Below are 24370 nucleotides of genomic sequence, written 5' to 3'. Positions count from 1 at the left end.
ATCTATGCTGTGATGTTTTATTATTAAACATTACGTGGCATGTGACTTTGAAGTAGTGCTTGCTGTCCCCTCATAAGTCTCTTTCTAATGTATACTTATTAATGCACAAGAGTTAAAAACCAGAGCTAAGAAGTGTCCTAAAAATGGTGGCCTGAAATCCTTCCAAGTTCCCACTAGATGAATCAAAGCTGCTCAACAGAAACTACAGGAACTATAGAAGGTTGACGCAGGATTTACTAGTCGCAGAGTTTGCATTTTTCTAGACTACTTCTCTGTACTCACATGTTAAAGTTGTAATGACCAGGATAATTTGTATGCAAGACAAATTTCTTCACCTTGTGAGTATTTGCATCAAAAAGAATATCCTGTTGAAAACAAAGGAGATAGACATGAGCAAAACAGTTTGGTGAGGGAATGTAGTTTTTCCTCAATATGCAGTAAGAAGGGTCTAACGATATAGTAAAAGTAAAAACAAACAAAACAAAAAAAGCCTTTACAATATAAGAGGGACATTTTATGTATAAATTCAAATCTGTATTTCTTCCAGCAAGTGCATATGCAACTATAACTATATGGCTAGTTTGATGCTGAAATTGCTAATGTTAGCAGTTTCGCTGAGCAAGTCTATTTTATCTGCCTATTATAGTTCACTTTACATTGATGCAAGATGGAAAGCCAACATGCTTATGACACAAATTACCTGAGGTGCTAAAATGAAGATGAACATGGGAGGAAAATTTGTTACGAACTCCACAGAAATACAAAAAAATAAAAGTCAGGCATGGGAACGGCGAAATAGTATCTGGTGGGGTAGAAAAGGCTAGATTTTGGAAACAAGGGCCTCTGTTCCTACACATTAGGGGTGTGATAAGAGCGCTAAAGGGGATGCCAGACAAACACTCAAGAACCACTCCATGGATTGTGGGAAAATGGTAAAATACCATTGTTCAAGTCTGACTTAATTTGAGCATTTGCAATCCCATTTTTCATATTCAAAGATTCCTGAGGCAACCACTGAGAGTTTTGCACAATGTTAGTACTTGTATCAAACACCAACGTGAGATACTTAGTCATTCTCTAAAGGGTACATTGGATGGCTGATTCAAATTAAAAATGGCTTATTTATGGAAGTCTTCAACTTACCACTCCAAGCGTGAAGTAATTAAAAAAGTAGTCATTGCACTTTGATGGAACCTGCTTATGGGGGGAGGGTGAATGAATTTTCATCTGCAAAGAAACCCACATATAGATTTATCAGTGCTTACCATAGCTAAAGTATTATCAATACGTTTACTTTAAAAACAATTTTCCAAGGTCTGGTTTCACACTAGTGTCCATACATTTTCTCTCAGATTCAAATTCTAAATTATCTTCGTGAAAAAGTATTTTATATTTTAATACTGTGAGGAGTCTATATAATCTGGGCTATGTACAACCCAGACTACTGAGGGGTTCCATTTCAATTAGGAGATAAGGGAATTTTATCAGAATATTTATGTAGTAGTCAGCTCCAAATGTCTTCAACAGGAGGAGCTGGGATTGCCTAGCACAGAAATAAGATTATACTACCGGCATTATATAAATAGCGAATAAAAAGATTACTCTAAATTAAAGGAATCCATCTTTAAATACTTTGTTCTTATTGTGTTAACACACCATATATCCCTGCACCCAGAAGTGAGAGATAGGAAAAGACTACTGAAAATGCCTCCTCCTGGCAGCAAAGCGAGAAGAGTAGATATCAAAGTCCTCCAGGTATCTGTGAAAAACTTATTCTATTGCCTAATACAGAAAAAGGTTTATATGCCTCTATGTACACCTTTCAGTGAAATAAAGATGAGGCAGGAGGAATTCAGAAGAGTTTAAAAGTGAAAACTGCTGTGGAGGTAGCTTTAAATAAATATAAATGATAATTAGGTTAAAAATGTAAAGCCTCATGCTTACTGCAGGATCACCAGCTGCTGGCAACAGTTTGATCTGACATGAGGGTGTGTGTGTGTGTGTGTTATATACATAAATAGTGAGTGTGTTTTTTCATATTATAAACATAAAGAACACACACAAATTTTACCTAAAATGTACCTTTAATTTTAATTAAAAAGAAAAAATAACCCAGAAACCAGCGTACAGTTTTTAGGACTTGTCCATATTCAAAGTTGAAGCAGTTTACATTGGTTTGGAAGCAGATTAAGTTAATCCAGTGCAAGACAGTGTAGGCACCTGTAGTTTGATTTAAATTAGGTTTATACATCAATTATTGATTCCTTACTAAATTAAACTAAACCCATATAAACCAGGTTTAAATCAGATTAAGAGAATGTCCAGCCTGTGTTTTGCACCTGTTTAAAATCAGTTAAAAAACCCCACACCATCTTTAAACTGCAGCAACTCTGAATATAGGCATGGCCCTAGAATTAGGAGTGCCTTTTCCTACCTTGTCTTCTGACTTGTAAAAGACTTTGTGCGGAGACCCCAAAGTGCTCAGAACATCTTGGCATGAATCACCAAAGTACACACAGCGCTCAAATACCCGCATCTTGGCATCAGCTAATACACCTGGGCCACAGCCTGAAGAATGGGGAACAACAGCCTAATGTTCATAATTCCTCGATCACAACACTACACAAAGAATGAATAATCACAAATCCCAGCACCTAGCTGGTTAAGGGGATGGAATGCAAAGAAGTTCCTTTAAGACAATTTTGCTGTACTGAATTCAGTTCTTAACTCTGATGGCAGTTTATACACAAAAAGGTCTCATCTAGGTAATGTGGTTAACTGTCATAGACCCTTATTTTAATGGCTAAATTAATTGAGTATGATTCCCTGAGCAGTGGAATAAGAACAACTCTTCCCCTATCTCTTTTCATTTTTCAAAATGCAGTTTACTTATTTGCACTGTCAGTCTCAAATTTGATCAATTGGTATCAAGTATAAGTGTGAGCAGTTAGCTATGTCTGTAAGAGGTTTAACTGCAGTATTGGAAGCACTGTGGGAGTTGTACGGTTTTAAAGGTTATAAAACAGTGTGTAATCTGACCAGACAAAAAAATAAGGCTCGTGCAACAGAATTCTTAGTCAGTACTGTTTTAGGCCAAAGAAATATACATCACATTCTCACTGGAGAGTTTCTAGCTTTTATTAGCTACACAGTAAGTAAATTCATATATACACACAATGCTTATTTAAATAAGTGCACTGAATCACAGCTACATAGATGCATGGTTGAAACATTGTTTGAAATTATGAAAGGAATCACTGTATATGTAATGTTCCATTTCTCTACTTTGCTGCGTAGGCATTACAACTCAAGGTATTTTTCAACCAAAGTAGCTTTAATCCAAAACAAATAAACAACCTCCCCCAAACAAAAATCAGATGAACAAATCAGGAAATTAATTTCTTTATATATTAGAGGGCACTGAAGTGCAATATACCAGAATTAAAGTTTTAGATGAGCTGGTTGCTGGATAGGCATAAACGGGCAATTCACAAGGCAAGATTAATTGTACTATGTCGCCAATGGCTCCAACATGAATCCCATGACCAGAAGTTCTCTACAGCTCTAGCCTTTCACTGCCAAAAATCACTTAAGTAAGGCAATCATGGTGTGAAAGGGTGCTGAATCACAACAGAGGCCATAAAAGTAGTATTTGCCTATCTGACTATGTCTTCACAAGCCTCATGGGGAGCCTAAGGTACAACATGGCCAGCTAACATGGCTTCCAAAGTACGAGGATGCAACCTAACAGGGCTTTTCAAATGTGTTACCACGATTCTCTCTCCCCAACACACACACACACTTTTTGCCCATTTTGACATACCCGCTATGTCTAGCTAGTGGTTGGGCAGCGATGTAAGTCAGGGATAAACATGCCTTGCCTCTAAGAGAAAATTTTAAATGTAATACTGAGAGCATAATTAGTATTTTTATTTATGATTTCCAGAAGTGGTTTTTCAATTCATGGAGAATTCAGTTTTTCTTACCCAAACAGCTCTCTCACTGTAATTGAGAGAGTTTTCTTGAGAGCCAAAAGGCGGCTAGCTAGTGCTGCCTCCTGGTCTGTGGTATCTCGTAAGTATTATAAAGAGAAGGAAACCCAATCAAGCCAGCTTTGACTTCTTCAGCAAGAGTTACTGTAAGTTAACTCACTTACACAGAAACTAATTCTAGAAGGGGTGGAGAATGAATTAACTGGAGGAACTAAGTTCAGCTAGGAAAGAATGATACATGGCAAGTTTGTCCTTTAGCAAGTTCTAGAAGTCTGACAGCTAATATAACATTTTAATAAAGATTTTATTTATTGCTAACATCATTTCCTTTAAGTCTCAGGTATGTATGTTATCTAGACATGACACTCTACCTTAAAAGTATCCAATTTTTCAAAACCATTTATATTATCTGGATAATATAGCTAACTCCTTCCCTACTACACCAGGATATATGATCCCTGTCCTAGGCAGCTCTCCATTATCTTCCTCTGTAAAGACAGAAGCAAAGTAACTTTAACAAATCTGCTACATTTTTATTCATTGTTTCTTACGCCTCATTTTTTTTAAAGCTTTCCCTCCCTCCATTTTTTACCTTGTGTGTACTAAGAATATATGAGTTCTCTCAACATGACCATGTCTAAAAAAGTCATATCACTGAGAAAATAAGCCCTGCTACTCAAAAGAAGAATTTGAAATAAACTGAATATGTTTTTGACAATATTTTAAAGCCCTTTAAAGGAGCAGTCACCTAGTGGCATCTCTGAGCAGGCAATGAACCTTTCTTCTTAGTCTAGATGTCCAGCCATCAAGAGAACACAGAGTAAATACCAATCAACTCATGTCACTTGTAATGCCACCTCCACTGAATTTAGAATGACAGTGGCATTGTGTAGTGATGGTGTTTCAGTGTTCAGGGCACACACCTACCTGAGGTTTCATTGTTTCTGACAGGGTTTTCCTGTGACAGACAACATCTGTTTATTTTTCTGGGCATATGCACAGAATAAAACAAATTCCACTGCCAAAAAGAAACTCCATGAACTTGGAATTGAAAAAAGTTTCCACAGCCATCTGTGATTTCTCCGTGAGTGTGGATATGCAGCAACGGTAAGATACTGTTTCATAGGGGGCTTAAAAGAAGATGTGCAAAACATTTTGAAACCCACCTATGAAAAGACAATAAGATAGCTAACGCATATTTCATTCGAATTTGTCCCTCCTTTCCTGACTAAAAGTGAGGGCAACAAAACATCTGTTCTCAGTAATACCTGCAGTGAGTAAGCGGAGCCGTAAACCTGAGGGTCCAGTTCCATCTCTCAGAACATCAACGTTCTCTGCATACACGTTACCAAGGAAACAGCTGAGGGGCATGAGGGGAGCCCTGGAACAGTTAGATCAGATATAACAAAAACAAACACTGGAAATGCTTAAGATAAGAATTTTCTGCTAACTCTCCAAGGACAGAAGCTAGTACAATACATTAAAGCAAAGCATATTAGTGTTGACATGGGAGAGCCTAACTCACCTAGAATGAAGGGGCTGAAGTAATTTTTGAGACGGTCAACTCAAAAAAAGCTCACACTGTCTACAGCCTTGTTAAGCAGCACAATAAATAAAAATGCAACATGAAAGATTGGGTCCTGTACTAACTAAAAACCAATTCAAAAAGATCTAGAAATTACAGCAGCTGCATCCAGCACTTGGGACTTTATAATTATATATCTCACATTATACCAGAACATATTGTTTCAGACAGTTTTTGGTTTCAGATGTACTTCTTGTGAAAATAAGGGCCATATTGTGCTTATACATGTTTAACTCACAGCTGCCGCTAGAACTAAACAACATGTGTGTGCAATGTGGAGGCTTCTACACATGACACTGCCAGCACTTCTCTCTCTCCAGCTCAAGTATTCCTGCTAGTCCAGTCTTGGACCATTCCTGAATACAGATGGCTCAGTGTACTGATTTCTGCTGTGGTTTGTTGATGTGAGTTAGCATCTAAAGTCTATTTTAAGATCATAAAACACGTGCCTCCTAGTCCCTAGATTTTAATTGATTCACATTGTCATTTGTCACCATTTCTAAATGTCAAAGTATCTGAATTATTTTAAAGGGGCATCATCAACATGAACTCTAGACAATTAATATTTTTTGAAGAAGTTTAAGCTGCACCATCTGTTCCTCAGTTTACTTGCCAATTTTCCTTTTTAAATCTCTTTCAGTTATAATCACCTAATTAATTGCAACAGTAGCAGGTAAGGAATTTACAGAAAGGTAATATACTTTTAAGACAATATGTGTACTTCCCTTAAAGTTATTTTTTCCCAATAATGTGCATTTTTCTGTGCCTGAGTGAATACATAACTTGCCTGTGAGCTGAGGCTTTTATGCATGCACACATATATTAAAACCCACCATTCCACCGATGGGTGGAGGAAAACTTTCCCAAAGCGCTTGATTCTAATTAGACTACAATGTCCACATAAACAAGGTCCATTATAATGTATCCCCTTCTCTTGCTCATTAATCCATCCGGGCATTAGTCTTCCCCAGGAAGAAAAATACTTTCAGAAATACTGAACCTTGAAGTAACGGTAACAGTACAGTATTGCTTAATATGGGACAATGAAATGCCATGTCAAATATGAATGTAACAGTTCATTCAGATGGGAAAAAAAGACATAAGGATTCATTCTCCTATTAATAAGGGATTTATACAAGTAATTCCCATTCATACTCACGGAAGTTAGACATACAAATCCCCTGAGCATCAATGGGATAGAAATAAGCTATATATGACATATTATTCATACGCTAAATAAGCACGGAGATTGCTATTTTATTATTTGCATTGCAGTAAAGCTTAAGGGCCCTAATCAGAAATTGAGGCCCCATTGTGATAGACACTGTACAAACAAATAGCAAAAATATTGTTCCTTGCTATAGTCAGCTTCACTTAGCTAAATAAAGGGCATTAGTGTACATGCAAACTGTGTAAGTACAGTGCCTTTTCCAAATACAGCTCGTATCCTCACTCTTGGAGCATGTAACCTCACTTTTGGGGAAGAGTTTTCTCTTGAGTCTCACTTGCTTCTTCCATACTACCCCACCTATCCTCCGAGTTCAATTTTGATCTTCGTTGATTTAGGGAAAGGAGAAAAAATCATTTTAGATATTGGTTAACCACCCTTGACAAATCAGCTATACATACTTGGTATCCTGCAGGCTGTTTCCATTGTAGATGTACATTCGTTTCACAGTTGCACCATGGGGAATTTGCAGAGAAGCTAGGCCATGAGCAAAGTTAGGCTGTGGATATATAAAAACATTTGAACTGACTATTATATACTGTATGACAAACATATACATTACTCTAAAAACACACATTTCCATTCAAAATATTGCACTAGACAACTGTATTTGTAAATACAGACCATACATCTCTAGGTATAGTTAACCTGAATATCTGTACACTACAACTGCAGGAAAAAAAGCCACTGGAAAATATTAGCTTGCACTACACTGTTCATTGATGCTCATGGTGGGGTGGAAAAGCTCAATTCTTTAACCTACCCTCTGCCAGATGGCTATAGTTTTTCAGCTCCCTAACATAAGCCACACATATACCCAAAAAGAAAAGGAGTACTTGTGGCACTTTAGAGACTAACAAATTTATTTGAGCATAAGCTTTCGTGAGCTACAGCTCACTTCATCGGATGCATTCATGCATCCGATGAAGTGAGTTGTAGCTCATGAAAGCTTATGCTCAAATAAATTTGTTAGTCTCTAAGGTGCCACAAGTACTCCTTTTCTTTTTGCGAATACAGACTAACACGGCTGTTACTCTGAAACATATACCCAAGACACTCTAGTTCAGGACTAGTGTTTGAAAAAGTTTATAGGCTTTGAAAGCATTTGTTCTGGTATACTACATTATTTATGGTCCTGGAAAATTATAGAAAATGGGGCCTTTAACATGTGGGTGACATTTTTTTTTTTTAAATCTTATCAATCTTTTGTCGTATTATTCACGCTTGCTTTCTAAAACCCGTTAATAGCTCCCCAAAAATTTAAGAATTAATGTTTGTACCTCTGCTGGTTTGGAGAATGTCTTTGTCAGAGAAAATACCTTGACTTATCTGTTTCCTTTCAGTATTCTTTCCTTCTCCAATCCCTCCAACACAATTCAATGTTATTTATGTATGGATAATTTTTACAATGATTTTAAAATCTGTTGTTAAAGAAGAGTGGTGCTGAAGAAGGAAATCTGACACTGTCCTAGGTGAGTCTGTTTATAGGTATGCATATTGAACATAAACTTCACCTATAAAAGATTGTCTCCACAACATTATTCAAACACACACCACTAGCTTTGGAAAGGAAAATAATTTGTCGTGCTATGTTGTTCCCTGCCATAACACAAAGACACAGAAACAACACACAGAAAAAATAAATATGCAAAAGAGTCTCCTACTTTAACTGTTTTACTTCAATAGGACCTCACCTAAACTAAACGTGTCAACGTTTTTTACTATGAAAAAATATTTTGTAAGAAAGAACAGGAAGCGTAGCAGGAATAACTGACGTTTCACTATATCGCTATCATTTCACACACTGTCTCCTTTCTAACGTAATTAGTCCTAAATCCTAACAATCTGGAAGTCTAAGACAAGAGAAAACCAAATTAATAGTATTTAAGAAAAATGACTGTCAATGTCATTTTAATATGTTCAGTATTATTCTCTAGTCATTTCTAAATACAGATGAAATTCTTGTTTGCCTTTTGACTACACTGAGCCGAAGTTTTCATTGCGTTTTCCCACAAGGAGGCTTACAGGCGTTCTTTGAACTTTTGATACAATGAAGTGAGCTGTAACTCACGAAAGCTTATGCTCAAATAAATTGGTTAGTTTCTAAGGTGCCACAAGTACTCCTTTTCTTTTTGCGAATACAGACTAACACAGCTGTTACTCTGAAACCGGGTAGTGTTCTTTACAATATGTAGTACTTTGCAACAGACATGACATTCATTGCTTTGTGAGGTCTTTCTGGATTTCCACACAATCCTTCCTAATCCTCAAACAAACAACTGTCATCTGCAGATTTCACTACTTCACTGTTCAACCACTTTTCCAGGATGTTTTGATGGGGGAACTCCATTGCTGATCTCCTTCTGATGCTGATCATTTATTCCTAAGCTTTGTTTTCTACCTCTCCAACAATTTATAATCGATGGAAGAACTTTACCTCTCATCATAAGAAAACGTAGTAACCTTAATAGCCTCTTGTGAGTAACTTTGTGAAAGGCTTAGAAAGTGAAAATCAATTCTAGCTTCTATTTGGAGACTCTTGTTAAAGAACTCTAATAGTGTTGAGAGGCACAATTTACCCTGTCAAGACATGCTCTTATTAGGTGTTTTGTAACTACCCATAATTATTTTTCCAGTTAGTCCGTCAAAGTTGGTACTGAAATAAGATGCATAGGTCTACAATGGTTAAGTTCTTTCCTAGCAGCTCTTTTTAAAAAAAAAAAAATAGGCACAACATTGGCTATTCTCCAGTCTCCTAGTAGAATACCTGATAAAAATAAAATCTTTCATTAAGCAGTTCAGATAGCTCATTCTTACATGTCTTCAGAACTCTTGGGTGAATACCATCTGATCCTGGTGGTGTATTGCTATTTAGTTTATCAATTTGTTCCAATGCTTTTTTTGACACCTCATTTGCGGACACTATCAATTATCTGCAAAGGATACCTTTTGGGTAGGTATCTCCCTAGTCTCTTACTTGTTGAAGATGCATACAAAAGTCATTAAGCTTCTTTGCAATGCCCTTAACCTCTAAATGCTCTCTCTACACATAGCTAGCCTACTGATCTGGGAATTAGCTCATATAATGAGAACATATGCCACTATATTGGCTAACCTATTCCCCCCCTCCCCCCTTCCAGTTTTGGTCATGGAATCCAACACTGTACAATATGCATTGCCTTTAGGTGATGAGAATGGATCACACAATAGAGGGTATTTTCATTAACACAGAAGTGAGTTATACAGCATTACCATAGTAGGTCTGATCTTGCTTCCAGTGAAGTCAGTGTGATATATGTCACCAGCTTCAATGGATATAGGATTAGGCCCACTTACGCATTTAGTAACCTATCAAAACATTTAGTGAATAAGGAAACCTATATAGCATAACACATGTAATTCTGATTTCCAGACTTTCCTATCTAGCAAGCGTATTTTACGCCCTCTATTCTAGTTAGCTGCACAATCACTTTGGAGGAATTCGAACAGAATTTATAGATAATTTGAGATTAACTAAAGCAAAAGCAAGGCTTACTTTAACTGAAATATTTTAGATATTAGTTGGGTGTTCACATTTGAGAAGCAAATTTTAGAGATTCTGCTCAATAATGAAAATGCTACTCCCTATTAGTTTTGGAAGCAAACCCTCCATCCACACCCTTCTGCTAAAAGCCAGGCATGATCTTTGGCTTTGAAATGATTATGCTTAAGGTAAGAAAATGCGTCAGAGCACAATTTAAGACTTAAATTTCACCCAGATGAAGGGCCTGTTTTGCTTGCAGGCAAATATAGGTGATATTTTGCAATGGTTACCAAGACAAAAAACAAACAAGCAGAGTATCTATTAACTAAGAATGATTCCTGACCTCGTACTTCGGAGTTTCAGCCCATGAGTCCAATTGAAAAGAAAAAGACAGCCCTCTGAAATTGAGGTGAAAGAGTTGTTCAGCTGAGTTGTACACTGGAAAAAGAAAGAAAATGGAATTACAGAAAGAGACAGTAATTTCTCTAGTTCAGATCTAGCAGCTCTTTGTATCACTTCAGTCTGCTGTTTCTGCATGCTCCTGACTCAGCAAAATATCCGAGAAGAATAAAATACCATGACATAATATGGAATTGTAAGATCTCACATCACAGCAACGTTCCCCATAAACCGCGTGCACACAGAACAACCTTGAATATGCCGTGTATCACAAATATTGCTGCTCAGCCCCAAGTCAGGTGACAGGCACCCAGCCACACTGCCTACAACAAACATGATGGCAGGAGAGTTGACTCCGGACCATGTGAATGCCAAGGCCACAGCAAGAAGAGGCTCCATGTGAGATTTTGCTCCCTGTCACGAGAGGAGGAAGGTTTCTGTGGTTACAGGGAATGTGCCAGTGAAAGGCAGCATGTCACTTGCTTCTTCCCCTACCTTGCATGAAGGCAAGTTCCCCGCCACCCTCAGCACAGAACAACCTCATGTCCATCTGGGCCTGCTGCCCTCAGGAGCTCCACAGATCCCAGGAGCAGGAGTTGTAACCCTGATCTTTCCCAGGGACCCTGCCCACCATCATATACATTCCAGGGAAGACAACACCCCAGGAATTGTCCTGATGGCTCCTCCTGCCACACTCCCCCTTGGTTGCCCCTCACACACACACCCAGCTCCCTGAGAATCCTCCCCAAACTACCCAAAGTGACTCTCCTTGAGTACCCCCAAAATCCTCCCTCCTCTCTCTCAAATGTTCCAAATACCGCCCGCTCCCAATCATATACACTGCCAGTCCTGGAGGTGGGGCTGATTCTGCCTCCAGGATCCCTCTCATTCCATGGGGCTGAGCAGAGAGAATGCGCCCTTCCTACTCTTGGCCCCGCAGGCTCTGCCCCTCCCTGTGCCCCCCCGCCACCCCAACTGGTACACAGGCTCATGTGCTCTCCTGATAGTCTGCACCATGCAAAGCCAGAAGGTCCTGATTTCTGAGGTGGGTGGGGACTGGATCTTCCTCATTTTTCTGGGGCTGCTCATGGCACTGGTGAACGGGGCCACTGTCAGCCAGGGGAACTGGCCCTGGGGTGTGCATGGTCAGGTATGGTTTCAGCTGGGGTGGGGGGGAAGAGGAGGGGCATGGACCTAGGTGCCAGCCAGGGGAGCAGGGCTTGAGGGAGGAGGTGGCGGCTGGCTATGGTGTCCCTCACTGTTGTTTTTTTTTTTGTTTTTTTTTAAGTCTTCTTACACTGAACTAACTTACTGCTGTGTTGCTACCACTGTGTACAGTACCTCCCTTGTTTCCAGTTGCCTATTCCTCTGGCTAACACCATACCAGCCACCTCACCCAGCCTCAAGACCTGTTCCCTGAGAAGCGTGCATTTGCCCAAAGACAAAACCGTTGTGTAGTGGCATTTGCAGCCTGCTCAGGCCAAAAACAGTTTAGTGGGAACTCTGCTGCATCACAGGAAACAAATAGGTGAAGTGTCTCGAAACAGGGAGTGGAGAAGAAGGTAATACTTTCACAGGGAAGTCAAGCTATCTTAAGAAGTAATATATAAAGAGAAATAACTAAAGAAATGGCTATTGAAGACTCTAAGCACCCTAACACAGTGTTAACAATATAATTAAATCTCAATAGCATTAAAATAGTTAATTCAACAGGAACTCAGCCAGTCAGTCACCAACCCCATTCCCCCCAAACCCTCCTTCCCACTCCTTCTTCATTATAGGAAGCATGACCGTAGCCCACTACAAAAACCCTATCAAACAGACATTTTGCACTGTGCCCAGATGGTCATTAAATTCATGATTTTGAACCAGGGGTGTGTGTCTATTTGTGTACACAAATTCTAGAGTCTCAGGGTCATCACAATGAAGGCTCTGCCAGTGCTTCCTTTCAAAGTGGTTCCAGCTCAAGCACCCCTTCCTTATCCGTAAAATGGGGATAATGAGCACTTTGTGAAGTGCTTTGAGATCTACTAATAAAAAGCACTATTGAAGAGCTAGCTATTATTACAGACCACAGCTGTGGTGGTCTGGCACATGGAAAGAGGTAATCCATCAACTATGATTGTCCCAGGCCATTTAGGACTTTATAGGGCATAACCATGGTCATTAAAAGCAGCATCAGCCAGAAACAGTTTACCAGTCAGTTTGCATAGGATGTTCCGAAATATGGAATACAGAAGAGTTCTGGCAGTCATGGGCCCTAATTTACTGCAAAGAATTACTTAATATTTGCTATAAATGGTGAAGACAACAACAGTGGCAAAAGCAAAGAGGGAAACCTCAAACAAAAGAGAAGTTGTAGTCTTTCATCACCTTCCCGTTTACTGTCACTGGATGATGATCTTATGAAAATTAGCATCGAACAAAGCTGGTGCACAATTTTTCTTAAGCATATGACATGCATACAAATATGTCAGAAAGGTCAAGATGTGTTGTTACGCTGCAATTTTAAAGTCCTGAATGCAGATTTACATGGCCATACAGCAAGTTAGATAAACAAGTCTTACAGCTGTATAAATATTGTTATGGTCCATGGTATCACTTCATAGGTTTGCGAGATCTCTTTTTCTCCTTTAAACATTTCCCAGTAACTGCATTCATATACTGTTACAGCTTGATTTATATATGGAAAATCAAGGACATTCACAGTGTAAAGGCTACAACTCTCCCAGCCTTCACTTACTCGTTTGGTATCCAATTACTGCAGGGTCTCTATCCAATTATATCCCTGGCACCATTACCGAGTTAAAGGAATATAATTCAATACAGACCCTGCAGAGCCTTCCGCACCGCTCAATCCCTGCAATATGTTGTCCAAGAAGCTGCCTGCAGAGTGGTAAGACTGCAAGAGATGGAGATGTACATCCCTACACACCATAGAGTGTCTTGATACTAGCCAATGGAGGACCAGCCTGGAGCACAGCAACTGGATTGAACACAGGGCCAAAAGAGAGACATGAGAAAGGATGCCATAAATGGTATTTTGCCTATTCTGACACAAGCCCCAGTCCCCAGTTATGGGAGGAATTATTTCACTTTTATGGCTGCACTCAACTTTGGTTGTCCAAGGCTTCTCCCCAACAGGTAATTCAACTCTAGTTACCTTTTGCCCTAGGAGTTGCAGTAATCATTGTTTCTTTTCATCACCTATCAAAAACACTGAGTAATGTACTTCTGTTGGATTTCCCTTTTCTTCAGTGATTCTATATAATAGAAGGCTGAGTAAATGATCAAAGAAAGGAGCAAGTGCCTATATAGAACAAACTATCAAGAATACAAAGGGGCAACCTGATGAGATAGAACTCAGTTGAGCGGAAGTTTGAAGGGGGTATTGGGCCCATTTGGAGAATTTATCTGTTTATAGTCTGTACTTTATTTGTCTCATTTCTTCTGTACACTGATTGTACTTGTGTTAATAAATTAGAAGGCCACACCTTGAAGCCAGTGTGATTCATGCTGGGAGTGCTGCGGATCCTGCTGACCATATCACATGACAATGTGGTCTGTTTACATGGATCCAGTGACACCTCTGCAGGTGCTGAGAAGGTCTGCCAGCTGTTCCAATCTCCAGACTGAAGAGTGGCCATGAGGAGCTACTGAAGCAGTCCGGTGTTCTTACCTTGGGTCTGGGGGGCATCTCACTCCCCACCCACTTTTCTGCATTTAGCCAAACATAGTCCAGTTAACCAGACACTGTGACTTAGGACGTCTCTACGTAAACACTTACTGAGTGGCAAGCTGAGGTGTATATATCTACAGCACTCCAGCACACAGCCTGCGTGGATTTGCTGATGCATGATAAAAGTTCCCCAGGGCACACGGACATACTTTTGCTTGAAGCTTGTAGCACGTATCAGCAGGGTCCACACGGACAGTTAGTGCACGGCATTCTAGAGATTTATACCCCAACTTGCTGCACAGTAAGCGTTTGTGTAGACATGGCCTGAGAAAATTCTCTCTCCATCTAAACTAGACAAGAATAAAGGAAAGACCTCAGAAGTTCCTTGTTATTGTGGGTTCGAGTGAGCACACTAATGCTACCTGAACATACTATTATTGGGCCACATATATTTCACATTATTTTAGTTAACTAAGTAGGCCACCATTCAAATTTAAATATACTGGGAATATCTTGTAAAGTATAAGAATGTGATAAAACTCTGAAAAACAATATAACTCATGTCAATTAGGATCAGAAGGCTTTATCGGCTTCTCATATGAAAATACAGCATATTCTTTAGAACAGTTTGTCATTCTTAATGTTAACTAAGAGATGAATTCATTTGGATGAAGCTAGTAAGTGATGATCTCAGAAATACCGTAGCCTACCTCCTGGATGTGTTGCTCCAAATGACTGATCAATCTGTTCTATGGTTGGAGCAATTGCCTGAGAGTTAAAATGGACACCACTGAAAAAGAAAATGAAAGCCACTGAATCATCACTAAGGAGCAGGCTATTAGTTGGGGTTCATTAGTTAAAATCATTTAGATACAAAAATAAGAATGCTCAGAAAACTCATTTTTCAAGGGAAAATTATTACATTTATCTCACATAGCAATCCAGTACCAGAGAAAACACCTCATGTTTTAATAAGGTACGGAGAATCAAATATACTTTGGGGTCACTCGCTTTGTTGCTTCTGTCAGCCAAGCTCATTGCACACACAAGGGGCTCCTTACATTGATCCTCGAGCCAGCCTCCCATTTCCTTCTATTTTAGGAGGCTCCTTGCAACCCCCTACCCTCTCCCTCATGCCAGGAGCTCTGTGTGTCCCCATTCTCCCCCAGCCAGTGTCTGCCACTCATATTCTCCTTTTCTGTCTTTTTCAGGGTGTCAGCATTTGCAAACCACATGGGAGGATGGGCAAATCTAAGATGAAGGGTTCTATTAAAGATTCGCTGTAATTTTGGAATTGATTGGATGCTATGTTCAAAAGTTAGTGTGACATCTAAACAGAAAAATGCCATCAAGTTGAGTTTTTGGCCTCACAAGCTCAGCCAAAAAACTGTACGACTTTTTTGTAACAGAAGGGAAATAATTCTTAAAGCCAAATTCTATTCTTTGTTACTCCTTCATAACTCTGAATGAATATCAGGAGTAAGAAAGCAGGGTTTGGCCCTTAGGCGTCTATAAAAAGATAATAAGGGATTTATAAAATCAGACTCTACCTTCATACACATAATATGAAAACTTCCCAAATCCATGAGTTGCAGCTTTTTTGAGTTTTGCTTTGATGAGAAGAATTTGACCCCTTGATTTCATCATTTGATACCACTGCTTGGGGGGTTAAACTAAAGGACCCCTGCGGTCCCTTCTAACCCTATAATTCTATGATTGCTACAAGAAATTTGGAAAGAAGGGCATTACAGCCATTTTATATAACAAAGAGGTTTGAAGGGACAGCCATGTGGGAAAGTGAGCACTGATCTCTTTTCCAAAACAAAAAACAACAAAAAAAGATCTTTTGGTTAAATTGAACTATTGCAAACATCTGTGGGTATTTCTACAATAATTCTATGTATGTGGCTTTCCAACCTTCAACTCCCATTACAAAAAAGTCTTGATACGTTCTGTTTCAGGGTCAGCTCTGGAGCTCAAGAAACTACTCAGAGGAAAAATATAGACAATGACATTTCCATACTCATAAGGTGGGCTTTTGAGAATAAGAAAATGATGTACCTTTGATTTTATCAAAGAAATCCTGCCTTTCGTTTGCATAAACCATTACAATAGTATGTCAATTAAAATATTTCACAAGGATCATTTATTATAACTAACCTTTGATAATTATGGGATACAGGCTTTCTAAAAAAACAAAATAAATAAATCTAGATATAATACCACATACTGTACGTGGCAGTGGGATGCTGTTCAGTTTATTTTACCTAATTAACATTCCCTACCAACACATTTACACTTGCAAAACAATCAGTGAATGGAACACACAAGATGAAAAATTGATGGCAACCAGAAAAAAGCCAGATTCCCAGTAAAATGGGAGTCTCTGCCAGTCACTAACACAAGCACTATATACCACCCAGGCTTCTACATCGACCTAGTAATCTCCAAATAACTCACATAATGCGTGTCTGGGTGAAACATGAAACCTCAATTGTATTGTGCAAGCCTTCTTCTCTCTCCCCTGCCCTGATGTAATATCTGCCCCTAGATTTTAAGGGTCCTTACAGGTGAGACTGAACCTTTATTCTATTTGTAAAAGTCCACACCCCCCTTTCGTGCTACATATAAATATTTAAATACCATAAGTTTAGAGCAGAAAGTCTACAAATTTTAGAAGAGACAGGGGATTGGTAATCTACACAGGGAATATGCTTAGGAAGGTGATCTGAATTTTGTTCTCACTGTTAGAGTAGCATATAAAGAATTGAAAGCTCTTCCCCAGCTAAACAGAATAATTATAATAAGCATAATCAACAAAATACAGTATAATTGACCCAAACAAATCCTACTGGCACCACAAAAATACTGATCCAACATGCATCATGCCTACCACCTTAAACACTTAAGTCTCCTATTCAAAATGTACCCAGAACTCATTTCTGTTGAGAACATGTTCTTTAATTTGATATATTATGAGAACACCACCTATAACTTTTACTTCTGAATAATTAAATTAACTTCTGATGAAAAAATACACAACTGTTTTTCCGAAGAGAAATTAATGAGACAAGAATTTAATGAGACAGCGCAGTCCAGTAATTATGACTAGAGTGAAAAAGAGAAGGTAACTAATAAATCATGTGTGACCCAATGACACAAGGTAATCTTAAATCACTTACCAATATTTTAACTTCACCTTAGTCAAGTCATAAACTTCAATCACCTGAAAGACAGAAAATAAAAAAAATTATTGCAGTTTCACACAAGTTTGAAATAGGATGTTTAGGGCAGATTACTGACCCCAAGTTAAAAGTTATTACTGCAAGTTCACCTTCTCAAGTGGAAATCTGTTTGGTTTTAACTGAATCAAGACAGATTAGACCAGTGGTGGGCAACCGGCAGCCCATCAGCATAATCCGCTGGCGGGCCACCAGTCAGTTTGTTTACACTGACTGTCCACAGGCATGGCCACCTGCAGCTCCCAGGGGCTGCAGTTCACCGTTCCCGGCCAATGGGAGCTGCAAGAAGCGGCGCGGGCAGCAGGGACATGCTGGCCGACGCTTCCCACAGCTCTCATTGGCCAGGAACAGCAAACTGCAGCCACTGGGAGCTGCGCGCGGCCATGCCTGCAGATGCCCGCCAGTGGATTACTCTGAAGGGCCGTGTGCAACGTGTGGACAGCAGGTTGCCCACCACTGGATTAGACACACAAGATAGGTGAGGTAATAGTTTTTTTTTGGACCAGCTTCTGTTGGTGAAAGAGGCAAGATTTTGAGCTACACAGAGCTCTCCTTCAGGTCCTGAAGTTAGTCCACAAAAAGATATTACCTCGCCCACCTCGTCTCTCTAATATTCTGGGACCAAGACAGATATAACAACACTGCAAACAAATCAAGATAAATTAGTGAAGAGTTTATCACAGTTCTAAAACAAGCACCAAAAAACCTGTAACTGATTGTGCAAGGGTGGATCCTTGCATCTGCATGAAACCTGCTGACTTCAATGGGGGTCTGTATGAATGGATCATTTTGGCAGATTGGGGGCTAAAGTAGTATCTACAGAGCAATTTATTTAAGCAATCTCTGAAGGGAGTGACAGTAAATGGTTACCAAAGAGAGATGGTCTCCTAATGGAAGTGCTACAGATGTGCCTTCAATACATTTGAAGATTCTTTGGGTTGGACTCTTCAGAATGCCTAAAAATGGTGGTTCCTTGTACAGCTTTCACTATACTCAAACTTCTCTCTCATTTTTTCACCGAGCAAGGTGATTTGTGGCAGATATAAACACACAAGACGCCTATCCAAAGGCTTTCGGTGCTGTAACAGACTCTTACAATAGCAATCCATAAAAAAGGGTAACAGCAGACCAGAGGCATAATAACTCTTAATATTTTTGTTTTATGTATATATCGTTTTTGTTTAAATTTAGAGATCTCTTCAGAACCTCCACTATGAGGGCCTGATCCTGCATACATTAGTGCAGACTCTTGCACCTAGATGGATTCCTGTTGATCTCAATGAGTCTCCTTGGGGAATAGGAATCTGCACTAATGGGTCCTGATGCTAGATTGGGCCTAAAGCAGATTTTCAGTGAATAAAAAGGGATTAATCTTGGCCCTCTCCATCCCCACAGGCTTTCTCCCAAATCTGGATACCTTTCTTCCTGTGCCAGCTGCTGCAGAAAGAAAGAGAGAGAATGGTATCTAACTGCTGTGGGGAAAACAGGGAGCCTTCTGCTGCTCTGGATAATCCTTAATGAAGCTTTAACAGAAGCACTCCCTCTGTGGCTGGAGGAAATGCTGCATATTAACTGAACATACATGGTTTTAAATTCATACGAATGCCACCAACCAAGAAGGAAGTCTTGTTTTAGTAATTTGTTTGGCGAATATCCCCATATAAAATACTATAATGTACATTTAAAACTACACACAACAGCCTGTATAATAAGTACTTCATGTTTAATGGTATACCATTGACTCTAAAGAAAATGAAAGTTTCCTCAAGCAAAATGGCAAGTATGTAGGGAAAAGCCCACGCACTTTAGACAACTAAGAAACTGAGCACGAAACACATTTTTATTTGGCAAACTCACCTTCAAAAAAACCAACCAACCCCCAATGAACAAATGTTTTTCTCCTATCCATTAAAGCAAGTTTATATATTAATATAGTTGTCCTAGTTCTGCTTCTTAAAATCCTGGCTACTTTGTATTATGAGAATTTGGTTCAACTCTTCTAGACTTCCTGCTATGATCTAATAGATGCCTCACTAAGAATGAAGATCATTTAAATGGGGTTATTGTGAGTCAGTACTGGTCCTATTTTTTTTTTTTCCAAATTCCATTTTCTCAAATCCCCCACACACTCTTATTTTGCACATGGACATCTCTGGAAGTGAGGGAAAAAATATCTAGCCTAACCCCAAGAATGGAGAAAACTCAAAAGCTTCTTATGAGTGCTGGAATCAATAAAGGATGGAATCCAGGAATACAATAAAGGATGAATCAAAGAACATAGAAAGAGAACAGTCAGCTAAGGGAACAGTGTGTTCAATAAATGAGCTCCAGGCATTGACAGCAGTCAAAAAAGTGCCAATTCATCATAAGTAGGCTTGACAGAATTCAATTTTTTTTTTTATTATTTCAGTGGATGACTGATGTTTATTTTAATCACTTTTGACTTTTATAAACTTAAATTTTCAAAGTTGGGCAAAATTATGGGTTTTAAGCTGTTTTTCTTTTTTATTGATTTAAGTTTTCACATTATGGGAGGAGTTAAACAATTACTGTATAACAGACACTGAGAATCAACAAGTTAAAGTATTATAACCATTAAAACACAAGTTGTCAACATCACATGTCAAAATATACTGAGTAAATATTCTTAAATATCAAATTCCAATAAGTTCTCAAGCAATATTTCTCTTACTATGCCTATCCATAAATTTCAATTATCATTTATAGAAATATGTTTTAATTGGTTTGTGTGTGTATTGTGAAATTCATATTGAAAGATAAAAATCCTATTCTTCCAAGCCTAACCAAATCATCTCCTCATTATTCAAACTCAAAATCTATTCATGTCCAGCACACACTTATTAACTGCAGGAACGAGAAGGAAACAGGCTCTATTCTGGAACATTTATAGATAATTATGCAGTCCAGCAATACCCAGTGAATTTACAAAAGCTCCTAGTCACTGCAGACACACCCACTGAAGAAACACTGCAATAAGCCATAAGGCTAAAGTAGGACTTTTTAAAAACTAGCTTAGCTACTATTGACAAATCATGGCATTTATTCCACTGCCCACAGAAGCAAATGTGTAATCAGCAGCATTCAAACCCAATTATTGATCAATTTCTGCATAATCAAGAAGCTTTTGGCTTACATTTGAGAAAGATCAGTAGTTTACACAATTTACTCTAATCTAATATTAAAAGAATTTTAGAGCATTTACAGGTCAAATATTTAATACTTTACAGGGCTTGTAGAATTTGCAAGGCAACAGAAAACGACAGCATAGTGGAAGTCTAGCTCCTTCCCTAGATGAATGGGAGCCGGGGGAGAGGGGAAAGGTACTTGGACTCATACTAGAGCGCGATCCCTAAAACTTGGTCCAGAGCACCATGCTTCATTTCAGCCTCTGGCTAATACATGCAGTAGACTTAAAGACCTCAGCATGCCTCTGGCTGCTGGAAGGTACAGAGGGGTCTCTTCTCACCCACACAGGCACAAAAAGCATTTCATGGGTATTGCCACTATTCCCTTAGCCTCCTAACTCTGCCATTCTACCTTCTAGAAGCCTTTATTTATGGTCATCTTCCTCATGACCAGCTCTAATAGCTGCATACTATTCAAGTAACAGCAGAGTGAAGTGACATGATTTTTGTCAGTTTCACAGCTGAACTTTGGGTTCTGAACCATAGAGAAACTAAAATGAATCATGCCATCTTTACAGCAGGCTTTAATAACCCCCACCTAAACCAAATTCTTCTTCAAACAAGTCTGATTACTCCACTAAGAAGTGATCTGCAATAAATGTGTGCGCACACAGACTATGTTTCAAAGCAGCTTTATAAATATCAGTTAAATTTCACAAAATACTTATTATATCCATTTACAACTGTACAGTTTGCACAATTTACAACAGAATTGTTGACCATCTAAGATTAGAGACCAAAATGCATTTTTGCTGCACCAGTAAACCAGATCAGTTTGTTTAACTCTTCTATTTTTAAACAAATGGGCTGTAGGAGGATAATTTAAACACATAAGAGTGAGGAAGAATAGAAGGGAAACTCCTGAATATGTGCAATTGATATCCAAATGACATTGATCCCACCCTCTCAAAAACTGAAGTGAGAGATTTTTTTTGGGGGGGGGGGGCAGGGGGGAACTGTTTTATTCATTAAGAAATGAGATTCAGAGGCTCATATAAATGGCAGGAAATGAGATGTATACTTGAAGTGATTATTCCAATCTTATCAAGCTCAGTTTCTTTAAAAAAATTATGCTACTGAAGAGAGTTTCTACAGTCAAGCAACAGCCCACTGTGGGAAAATGCAGCTCCTTCTGACAGAAAAACAGCTTTAAAAAATCCTGTTAAAAACCCTAACTTCACTTCCGCTGTTTGAATATCAATGAGACTTCTGTTTTAAAGACAGCAAGATCCCATTAGTACAGGAAGGATTTCATAAACAGAAATCTCCACAATTCAATTATAAACTATAGTCCGGCCCATTCTGAAGAAGGAAAAATATCTGACCACATCTCATTTCATTTCCATTGACTCTTAATGGAAAATTAGTCTGCAAAATGCCCATATTAACTTATTTGTAACATTTAAGGTATACATCTAACAATTATATAATATATGAATGAATACTGGTACTGAACTACAAAGAAATCTTAAATTTAGTTAAAATTTACAATCCAAATTAACTGCAATTCACAAATATTTAGTCTATTAGAATATCTTACATTTCAGTTGATTAACTTCCTCCCCTCAGCCCTGTAGTGGCTTTAAAGTGATTTTTGTGCTCCTGAGAAACCTAAATTGAAAGCTTGGAGAGTGCAGTTCTCTATAGACAGAACAGGTACAGCCAAGGGTAGAAAAAACAAGGTTCCATATATCAGTAGTTCTCAACCAGGGTCTGGGGCCCCCTAGGGGGCCTTAAGCAGGTTTCAGGGAGGCCTCCAAGCAGGGCCAACATTAGACTTGCTGGGGCCCAGGGCAGAAAGTCGAAGTCCCACTGCTTGGGGCTGAAGCCCAGGTCCCTGAGCCCCGCCACCTGGGGTTGAAGCTAAAGCCTGAGCAATGTAGCTTCCTGGGGGCCCCTGTGGCATGGGGCCCCAGGCTTGCTACCCCCTAACACCACCCTGGCTTTTATATGCAGAAAACCAGTTACTGCAGCACAGGGGGGCCATGGAGTTTTTATAGCATGTTGGGGTGGCCGGGGGGGCGGCTCAAAAAGAAAAAGGTTGAGAACCCGTGCCATATATCTCCCTTAATCGTGGTTTGGAAGGGTGATGTAAGGCACCCTCTCCTGGAGAAACCACTGTCAGGTTTGACAGTGTAGATTAACTAATCATGTTCACACAGTAATTCTCTTTTGTACAGGTGATGCCAAGTAGCATGTCAATTTGTGCCAGATGGGTAGGGGTTTTCTGTCACATCACACCTTGTCCACTAGAAACAGGATGTGGTAGGGTGTCACAAAGTTGTTTCAGAAAGACTACTGAATGGCCAACACTGACTGCTGGTCAAAATTTGGGCCAGAACTTGAACTGGTGACTCAGTGGAAGGCTCCGTATCCTACAACCAATACACAGCTAAGGTGTTTTAATTTTGTAATAACCTAATCAAATCTCTACAGAGTCGCACACCTTTACTTGTCTATTTGCTTGGCTGAACCATGTCACCTCAAGAGAAGCATTTTCTTTGTTTCTCCTAAATTCTATGAGTAGGCTAGTTGTAACCAGCCTATCTTCTTGTAAATGTGATGAAACTGCAAAGCATTCGTGGGAGATGCACAGCACTGAGACCAGCATCACTTAATGGATACTGCTGGGAGCATTGTTGGGCTGATGATCTCAGTCTTTGGTACAAATGCCAATTCAGTGTAAGCTGAACTCCATGGAGGAGTACCTGTTTATCTGAATTTGGTCTTCTGAGATGCCACACGACTACAGGTGTACTAGTGGCTACATGAGTATACCGTGAACTTAGTTCAGCTGAAAGCAATAATTAGGGGATAAATAAATGTTTATATGGATAAAATGGAAGCAAAAAATAAAAGGGTAAATGGAAAAACCCCAACACCACCATACATCCACACAGATTGCAATAATGCAGGATCTGATCTCAGCCATTTTTAGCATATGACCCAATTTGGAACAGAGTAGAGAAGAGAGGTCACATTTGGATCACTGGATCACTCTTGAAAATGCCCAATATATTTCAAAATATTAAAATATTCTCTATTTACAAACAGTTTGACCACTGAAACACAGCAATAGTCTTGTACTGCAAAAGTGTGTTAAAGTAGGCATATAAACATGATGTAAAAATAAAAGGATTTGTTAACTTAACTAATTGTAAGAATAGGTTAGAATCTATCCTAATGACTTTTTTTTTTACCTTAAGTCTCTGATTGAAAGCATCAAACAGCAGTTTGATTCCGTCCTGAGTCAGGTTAAGGATGAGGTCATGGCTAAGAGGAGACTGTAAAAACAAAAACAGTAGAATCATTTAGATAAAAAGCTGATTATTGCCACATATATAAAAACCAAAGAAAAATATTTTTTCCAAATGGTCAATTCAATTGGCATGGCAACCAATTGTTTTGTTCTATGTATACGCCTAAACCAAAGTACATGTGGCAAACCCCCTTCAGTTTTCCTACTGAATGAAACAGAAGTGGTGTTGATAAGTTCACACCTTGCATGAACTCACA

General features: G+C 39.0%; 1 protein-coding gene across 10 annotated transcripts in view; it reads right to left on the bottom strand.

Moving 5' to 3' along the window:
• Positions 1–24370, bottom strand: part of PHAF1 (phagophore assembly factor 1) — a 49683-nt gene that overhangs the window by 12785 nt on the left and 12528 nt on the right. For all 10 annotated transcript variants that reach the window (XR_012154459.2, XR_012154458.2, XM_073307497.2 and 7 more), the window contains 9 exons: positions 24055–24138; positions 17589–17632; positions 15117–15196; positions 10672–10766; positions 7207–7304; positions 5261–5373; positions 2435–2568; positions 1144–1227; positions 283–365 (listed from right to left, as the gene is read on the bottom strand). Coding sequence is in view for 8 of the 10 variants with exons in the window: in XM_073307497.2 (XP_073163598.1) it covers positions 283–365; positions 1144–1227; positions 2435–2568; positions 5261–5373; positions 7207–7304; positions 10672–10766; positions 15117–15196; positions 17589–17632; positions 24055–24138 (815 nt within the window). In the remaining 2 variants the exon portion in view is untranslated. The remainder of the gene's footprint in view (positions 1–282; positions 366–1143; positions 1228–2434; positions 2569–5260; positions 5374–7206; positions 7305–10671; positions 10767–15116; positions 15197–17588; positions 17633–24054; positions 24139–24370) is intronic.

Source organism: Lepidochelys kempii, chromosome 12 (assembly GCF_965140285.1).
Source record: "Lepidochelys kempii isolate rLepKem1 chromosome 12, rLepKem1.hap1, whole genome shotgun sequence".
Taxonomy (NCBI): Eukaryota; Metazoa; Chordata; order Testudines; family Cheloniidae; genus Lepidochelys; species Lepidochelys kempii.
The sequence above is the reverse complement of the archived record's forward strand: the minus strand, read 5'-3'. Positions and strand labels throughout refer to the sequence as shown.